The following is an 8,174-nucleotide window of genomic DNA, read 5'->3' on the forward strand; positions in this document are numbered from 1 at the left end:
CAGCCAATGGAAGGCAGGGAGGTGGCGCGGCCCTCACGGCGCATGCGGAGCGCGACCCCCGGGAGGCACCGGGACAGCTCCGGGAGACAGCACCGGGGCAGGGGGAGGGCCCACCATGCACGGCCGCTGCTCTGAACCCGCTGTGCTACCGGGAACCGCTTCCCTGTCCCAAATCATGCTTTTTCCTGAGAAATCCCCCATTTCCGGGAGAAAAATTAAATAAAATAAAGGAGTTTTGGCTTTCCCGTTTTGGTTTTTCTCCTCCCTCCCCCTGAAAGCTGGCCCTTGGGACCAACACCTCCCCCAGCCCAGACTCCCAGCCCGGCTCGACACCCCTTGCCACCAGGAGCCTCACACCCACCTCTGCAGCTTCGTTAAGCCCCAACAACTCCTCCAAGGGCAGGGAGAGCTTTGCAAGTCCTTGTTCTCCTCCTCTGTGCCTAGAAGAGGGCCACCATGCCCCCCAGAGAGGTCCTCTCCCTTCCCAAAACAGGGGGCAAGGCCACAGCCACATGCTTTGCCAAGCAAATAACCATTCATAAGCTCTTCCCACCCTTAAAAAGTTTCCTTCTTCCTCTTCCCCATAATAAGCCAAAAGAAATAATCACACAAGCCACCGCTACCACATCAGTCAAACCATTCTTTCCTTTATTAGGTCCAACTTCACATCACACACATCATGACTCAATAAAGGAAGAAGTTATTTCAAATAAGGTAATATTTTAACATTTGTGTCTCCAGGTGACCATGTACAATCAGGTAGCATTAGTAAAATGCTCGAGCAATGCACCTGGAACAGAAAAGAAGAGAAAAGCCGTTAAACCAGCAGCCCATTACCTCCACCAAGTTTCCATGGGGTCTCAGATGTGTTATTTTCATTGCTTGCTTTTACACTCAAAGCCCAATTTAACCACCCACAGCTTCCAGATGCCATTACTGCATCCCCCAACTTCATATCCCAGGGCAAGAAGAAGGGCAGGGATTTAAAGATCCAGAACTAAGCACTATTTGCAGCCCAGCACCCGATAGCTCTATTCTAAGCATAGTATTAAAAAGGCCAGAGTATGACACTGGCCATGTCCTGAAGGCACTGAGTTAAGAGACTGCCTTTACAGAACTTTACTTCCACGAGGATTTTTATTTAGGGCTTCATTTTAGTCTGGGATTATAGCACCTTAGGTCTTGCCTGTACTTAATGACAGCTCCTCGTTAGCTAGAGAAGCTGCTGCTTAGTGCCACCACCTTCATACGCTGCAGTTCGTGCAAGGGCCTGGTATTTATCACTCAGAGCTAAACGACTTCATTACAGTTGTCATTCAGCTCTAAAAAGACTGTTAAAAAAGCGGCTTTCTGAGCCTTGAGGCCGCTGCAATCAGGATGAATCCTGAAATCATCCATGGAGGCTCCCAACTGTTCCGCACACAGAGCCGTTAAGCTCTGGCTATGCTACAGCTCATCTGTTTATTCTGTACGCAAGGGGCCCTCCAAATTAGTGTTTAATTACAGGAAAAGATGCTGTTTTAAGGGTAACGTGAAGAAACGTCAGTGTTGTTGGGTGAGTACCATCAGCAGGGCCCGTTTTCTAGCATAAGCTAGTAATTAGTGTCTCCCAGCTTTCTAAATTGGCTACACTGTGACAATAAAATGAAAGTTTGTGCATTTCCAGAGGAGATGAATCCACTATTTGCTAAAAATGCTTCTGGAGCAAAAAGCTGATGAGAAACAAAGGCTGACATGCTGCCAGCAGAGTGCTGCAATACCCCTCATCTCTGCAACTGCTAGCTAGAAATTTCTGGGAGGCTGGGTATGGTTGCCAAGCACCCCATTCCCTTCTCAAGCAAATGCACTGGTTTGGGGGGTTTTTAAGCCTTCTTTGAGAAGGGTTACTACCTTTTCTAGGAGATCTGTATTTATAGAGATATCTGGAGAACCATGTTAGGAGCCTGAGCTTGACGGCCTTTCACAGCCCTGCGAAGGTGGGGAAGATGACTCTCTCTTTGCCAGGAGAGTCTCAGGGTACAGGAGTCCCACACCAAGAGTCTTGGCAGTGACTGCATCCCTTACCGATAAGGTTTATGCTTTGTCCAGGCCCAGTTCCTCTGGAGTGGAGATTCCCAGTTCACTCAAAGTTGGTCTAAGCTCCTGGATAACGTAAGGATAGATGTCCTTATGAGGTCCTGCCTTGTCCTAGGTGGAAAGGAAAGGTGTTATTTCGACAGCAAGCTGTTGTCAAGAGTCCACCGTATGCCGGCCAGGTTTGCAATCAAAGTGTGTGTTCACAAAAGGGTCTGTGGCCTGACCCACCACTCATGAGGACAGGAGACCACAGCCCAGCTTCATCCATGTGTCAGGTAAACAAGGCTGGCGTACAGCTATACCAGGAAGCCCTCCTACCAACCAATTGCAAAGCACCCCAGAATAACGCTGGACTCCCCTTTAGGGCACTCACAGGTTATTCTTAACACTCGACGCCTTTCTCTCACTTAACATCAGGCTGACGTGGCCCGCGACATGGGCGTCACACCGCACAAAACTAAAGGCCAAGCCAAGCTCCTTGAGCAAGGGATGCTTCGCAAACCAGCCCAAAGACTGCTTACACCTTAGGAAACAGAACAAAAATAATATCCCATCAGTAAAATGAGGGCAGGGCAGGGGGGGAAAGTCAGCTTTTGGGCAGAGCTGGGAGAAAATTTAACTTGCTTGGAAATCAGGGGAAAAAAAACCCCACCCCTTGAGTAATATTTAGGTGTAGCTGCAGGAAGAGCATAGAAAAAAAAAGATAAGGCAAACCTATGAAGATTCTCCCATTGGTCTCATGTCCCTAAAGCCACTGAAAGTTTCAGTTCTACAGAAGAATGCAGAAATGGCAAACCAAGAAGCAACTGATTGTGGGGTAGAGTCTGAAGCAAGTGGATTTAGCAGCTAGCAGCAAAGACCTCCACGCCAGTCCTCCTCAGCTGTGGCAAAAAAAACAGTCAGAAGAGCATAGCTGCTGGCCTCTATGACTGAAATCGAACTCCTGTCTCCATCCTCACCATTCTCACTCCTTGTTAAGTGAAGGCTGGGCTCGGGTTTCAAGGTGCTGGTTTATGTTGTTTTTCAAGCCTATGCAGCTTCCTGAGTTACTGCTCCCAGTCAGCTCAGTATTTAGTACTTTAAGAAGCCAGGAAGCTGCTTTTGCTGTAGATTTTTCTATTATTAAAAAAAAAAGGGAAGAAAAATCCTTAAAAGACTTTCCCACCAGCATCAGGAGAGGAAAGTACAAAAGTAAAAACATTGTACCTGTGAAGCTGTGCTGTTGAGTACTCTTCCCTCAAAACAATTATTTCAAGCCAGCGAGCACATGCTCGTAATGAAGCTATTGATTCTGGCAGCAGGAAACAGTGGTTTCCCTTTGCACCACTAACAGCAAGCCAAGAAAAGCTCTTCCGCTGCCAGGCTCCCAGCAATGGGAACACAGCAGTTACACCCTCGGCTGCCGCTCCACTCACCTTTACAACTTCTAAGATGCGGACAGCACTGGCAAAGTCATTTAACCGTCTGCATGCCCTGAGAGCTGCATCGATGATTTTTGGTTCTGGAACCAGGTCATAACCCACAAGCGTGTTTATGCCTGTGGATATAAAGAAACACCAAGAGGAACTTGCTGTTAGCTCAGCAAGCAGCTGTTGAAAGGGACCTGCCGAGCATTATTTTGCTTCTCCTCATGAAAGAATTAAGTATTACCACAACACCAGTCGCCATTAGAAGCCGATCACGATTTTCACTGCTATTCTGAGGACACACACACAGGGCCAAGGGTTTTCTTTTGCTCTTCTCCCTCTCACTATTGCTCATTACTTTAGATTTTAAGTGGATTTAATGAAAACGTAGTGGGCCAGTTTCATCCACGCTCTCAAAAGGAGTCGTTGTCTGTACCATGGCACATCAGTTATGGAATTGGTAAGAAATTCAAATTACTTCATTCCTACAGGTGTAATAAAACTCGAACTTGAGTTGCTGTCTATTCCCTTCCTCTCCTTTCAAAGGGAAGAGCCCAATACCTCATCATGCAGGTGATGCTGCAACAATCCCTCTGGCTGTTATGCAAACACATTTTTAAGTCCTAATTGGGGTAGTTTAACAGGAACTGGCAACACCACAGCAAATAACAACTGGAGGCAACCAGATAAACAGTCTACAGGGAGTGACGGCCAAGCCACTAAGTCAAAGTCCAAAGGAAAATGCATGCGGTTACATGCTAGGCAACAGTTGAGCTCAAATACACTTTCCTCAGAGCAAATGTTTCTCTCCCTTCCACCTGGGTGTTACAATGGGTATTCTGCGGCAATAAAATTTACAGAGCCTGGACTCCCACCGCCTTGTACCCCCCACCCTCCCCCATTCTGCATGCCCTGGTTCCTTCCAACCCTCTTGTTTGGTTGGTGAGGTGCCATCACCCACTGCAAGGGGCTCAGAGCTGAGCAAACAGCAGCAGGCCAACTGCAGGCGGAGCAGCCCAAATGACTCAGACCAGATAGAGAAAGGCTCACACAGCGCCTTGCCCCCTCTGCATATTTACAGGATTGCTCTCCCACACCAAACTTCCAGTTGTCACAGTTTGCAGGAACAGTGGGTTCTCGCCTGTATCACTTCTGTAAGTTGAGCTATTTTTGCTCTCCAACAGCAAAGTAAAACCAAGTTGTTATTTCCGGTCACAAAACTATTGCAAAGCTTATTCCATGTCACTCTTCCCTTTTCATTCAACATACCTTTCCTGAGCTCCCAGGCATCGATATCTGGCTTGTTGAAATACGTCACCCAACGAGCATCAAATTCTTCATCTGATTCTTGTGACCCGTGAGAGTAGCAGCGGGCATGCAGTACAGCTGGATGCAAAAAGGAAGAAGAGGCTTTCAGCAAGCAGAAAATAAGGGTACTTTAGTCCTGGTCAGGAGACCAAAAGCCATAAAATATGTATTTCACTCACTACAGTCAGTCCAGATCAGTCCTCAGCCTGGATAAGCACTGGATGAATACGACTTATTAAATACCTCTTGCTTATTTTGGGGCAAAGTGTGTATTTTCTGTTTTACATCAGAATTCCAAAGCGTTCCCAGACCCCTTTGGCCAGAGCAGAATTATTTAAGAGATGGGGAGATGCGAGAGAGAAACGATTCTGTATAACCAGTCCTTAAGAGGAGTTTTCCACCTGCCCTGTTGCCATAAGACAGAGGAATTTTCGCTCTTCGCTCTTCCAAGAACAGAGCAAGCCAGCGAACCATAACATCCACATCCTTCATCAGCAGACGCTCTGGGGTAGCGCAACTGTTGTGTTCCCCGCATTGGACCCTTTTCAAAAGCACAGGGCTTGTCCGTGCAGTGAGTGCAGCGACATGAATCAGTTTTTCAGTGGCATTCTTTCCAGAAATAACCCTCTATATCCTATCAGTTATAGTGTCACCCGCTTAAGATGAATACGCTGGTTTATTCTGGAGGAACTTCCCACTGTAGGCAACTCCTGACATTGCTCCATAACCAGTGGAGATTTCCCAACCAACAGACTGTGATGGACGAGTCGGGAGCAACAAGCTGCAGGTCTCTGGTTCCACCATGAGTTCAGAGCTGTGTTTCAAGGCAGTTTTAGGAATCTGCGCAAAATGGCCCAATTATAAAGGCTCTCAAGAGCGCAAGGGACAAGAGCTATTGCAGGCTATTGAAGACTTGAAGAAGAAACCAAAATTAATGCTGTCCCTGCGTCTATCCAAGATAAAGCTCCTGGATCTGTAGTCACTGTTAATAATTCATAATGAATACGGCAGAAAAGCAGGCTCTACTCCAGCAGGCAAATAAGGCTGATATGATTACAAACTCACTTCTTCCCTCAACGCTATCGCAAATTCCTTTTTTTGCTGGTCTGGTTTTTTAATCCACAAAGGCTTTCCAAAAGGAACTAAAACCTGGGGTACAGCCAGCAGCTGAGCGGGACTGGGTGCCCTCCCTGCAAAGCCTGAGCACTTTGCAAGCTGCCTTACCGGCAAAACAGCCCATAGCTAGGGACTGCTCCTTTCTCCCTGCTAGTAATTTCACTCCACTAATCTTTGCAGAGAGGTCATAACACCAGATATGACCTTGCCAGTCCAAAGCTCCACTTCAGAGGCAGTCGGACCTAGCCCGTCACTTTTTCTTTCTTAACCTAGCATGAACTACCTGCGCCAACCAACTACAAAGTTTTACTGAAAAGAAGAAAGCCCTCAAACGGGGTTGTGTTTCTGCACCCCTCCCAGATATACTTTCCTACTTCAGAGATCAGAGCAAGTAGCACACCACAAAGCGGCGTCCTAATTCTAGGTTAAAATACAAGGGAACAAACCACAACAATTTCCAGGAATATCTTCAGTCACATGAACTGACAGCCTGATCAGAATGCAATTCAGACTTTTACCAGAATTTAAGGTGGTCCAACATTTCAGCGGCAATTCTGGGGTACACAGTGCTTCCCAAACCACAACAATGTTTTCCCTTGTTTTATCTACATAATTAGGTAAGGGAAGAGGTAATAATAATGAGGTAAGCAACAGGCCAAGCCAGAATTATAACACTCTTTTGCTGTTCCACAGGGAGATTCCCCATCCTCTCCCCAGCTCCAAAACAGATCTTTGACCCTGCCTTCTCCAATAAATCACGTGCACAGCAGAGCTCAGAGCAGGAGCACTTCCCCATAAATGCTCCTGCGCCCCAGGCAGGGAGAGGACACTGCTGAAAAGCCCTCAGATGCTGGCCGTTTCAGGGGAGAATCCCTTTTTTCCTACACACGAAGCAAATCCTACAGAGAAATGGCAAATCTCAGTTTGAGAAAGGCCGAGATGGAGATCCCCGAATGCCATCTTTGAGTCAAAAAACTAAAGCCTCTTTCCACCGAGCGCTCCACAAAACCATTCCCTTTAGTCTTAAACAAAGAAATAACTTGGTTAGAACTAAAAGGATCCTGAAGAAGAAAAGAAACACCACAAGAATTTGAACTCTGGGTTTCCAGGGGGTATTTTTCCACTGCTGCTACGTTTCCTTATCGCCCTTTGTCTTCTGTGCTAACATTTACACCTAGGTCCCGGGCTGGAAGTGTGTACCGGAGGGCAGGCTCTGCGAGCCGCCCTGGCAAAGCAGAAGTGCTGCAGGAGCCAGCCAGGCGCCTCACATTTCACATGGGGTCCATCAAGGTCACCGTCACACACCCGGTGTATGTGCGGACAAACCACGCCGACGCACCTGCCTGGAGATCCCCAACTCGAGGAAGAGGCAAAGGGTGCTTGTACATTTGCAGAGGCAAGTTTTCAAGGGAACTTAACGAGCTTCAAGAGCCCCAGAGGCCTAAAAATCACCTAATATTACACAAACATGTTAAATCTTCCCTGAGTGCCAGAATTTGTCAGCTTTCCCCATTAATGAGCACAGAAAAAAAACACGCATCAAAAGGAGCATTAATTTACTGAAGAAGGCCAGGCTGGCAACGACAAGCCCAGGTGTGTGTGTGGATTACATGCAGAATTTCGCAAGTATGACATCACGCAAACCTCAGCCCACAGCGAGAACATCAGAGCTGGGGAAGGGTGGGGGGGCTCGTGAGATGAGCCCAGGATGTTAGGTTTGCCGAAACACAACCCCCGAGGCCGGCAGCAAAGGGCAAGTCGGGTCAGGAGCATTAAGCGGGGTGCTTGTAATACAAGACCTTGGAAAAGACGAACACAGAGGCTGTGCGTTAGCCAGGGCAACGAGCAGCCAGGGTTCAGCTGTACAAAGGCACAGCAAGCAAGGGATTTTAACGGGTTTTAAAAGAAAAAAAGGGTTTTAAGAAGCACCCAAGAAATCCCAGCATGCAAACAGAACGACCACCACTTAGTACTTTGTGTTTTCCAAAAAAATGAAGCAATCCACTCTCGATGGCAACCGTTAATTCGCATGTGCTGCAGGAGCGGCGCACGCAAGGTCTCCGAGCATTCCTAACGTGATGGCTGTCTGTTAATTAGCTATTAATTGGGATGCATCGACACCACCTGGGTATCTCAGCCCTGGCTGCCCGGTCAGCCTTCCCGCCGCGCTGCCTGCGGCTGCTTTTCCTCCCTCTGCCCGTTAATGAGGATGTTAATCAGGAAAGCGAGAGGCGGCCGGGAGCGGGGCTGGCCCGCCCCACCGCCCGG

General features: G+C 47.8%; 1 protein-coding gene across 1 annotated transcript; it reads right to left on the bottom strand.

Moving 5' to 3' along the window:
• Window positions 1-608: 608 nt before the first annotated feature.
• Window positions 609-5,507, bottom strand: LOC104130722 (cytochrome c oxidase subunit 5A, mitochondrial). The gene is made up of 5 exons (XM_035899508.1): window positions 5,461-5,507; window positions 4,752-4,918; window positions 3,492-3,613; window positions 2,065-2,187; window positions 609-790 (listed from the first exon to the last, which is right to left on the bottom strand). Exons 1-4 carry the CDS (start codon window positions 5,505-5,507, stop codon window positions 2,074-2,076), a joined length of 450 nt encoding a protein of 149 aa, XP_035755401.1. The 3' UTR covers window positions 609-790; window positions 2,065-2,073.
• Between the last annotated feature and the right edge of the window lie 2,667 nt (window positions 5,508-8,174).

Source organism: Egretta garzetta, unplaced genomic scaffold (assembly GCF_000687185.1).
Source record: "Egretta garzetta isolate BGI_Z169 unplaced genomic scaffold, ASM68718v1 scaffold287, whole genome shotgun sequence".
Lineage (NCBI taxonomy): Eukaryota > Metazoa > Chordata > Aves > Pelecaniformes > Ardeidae > Egretta > Egretta garzetta.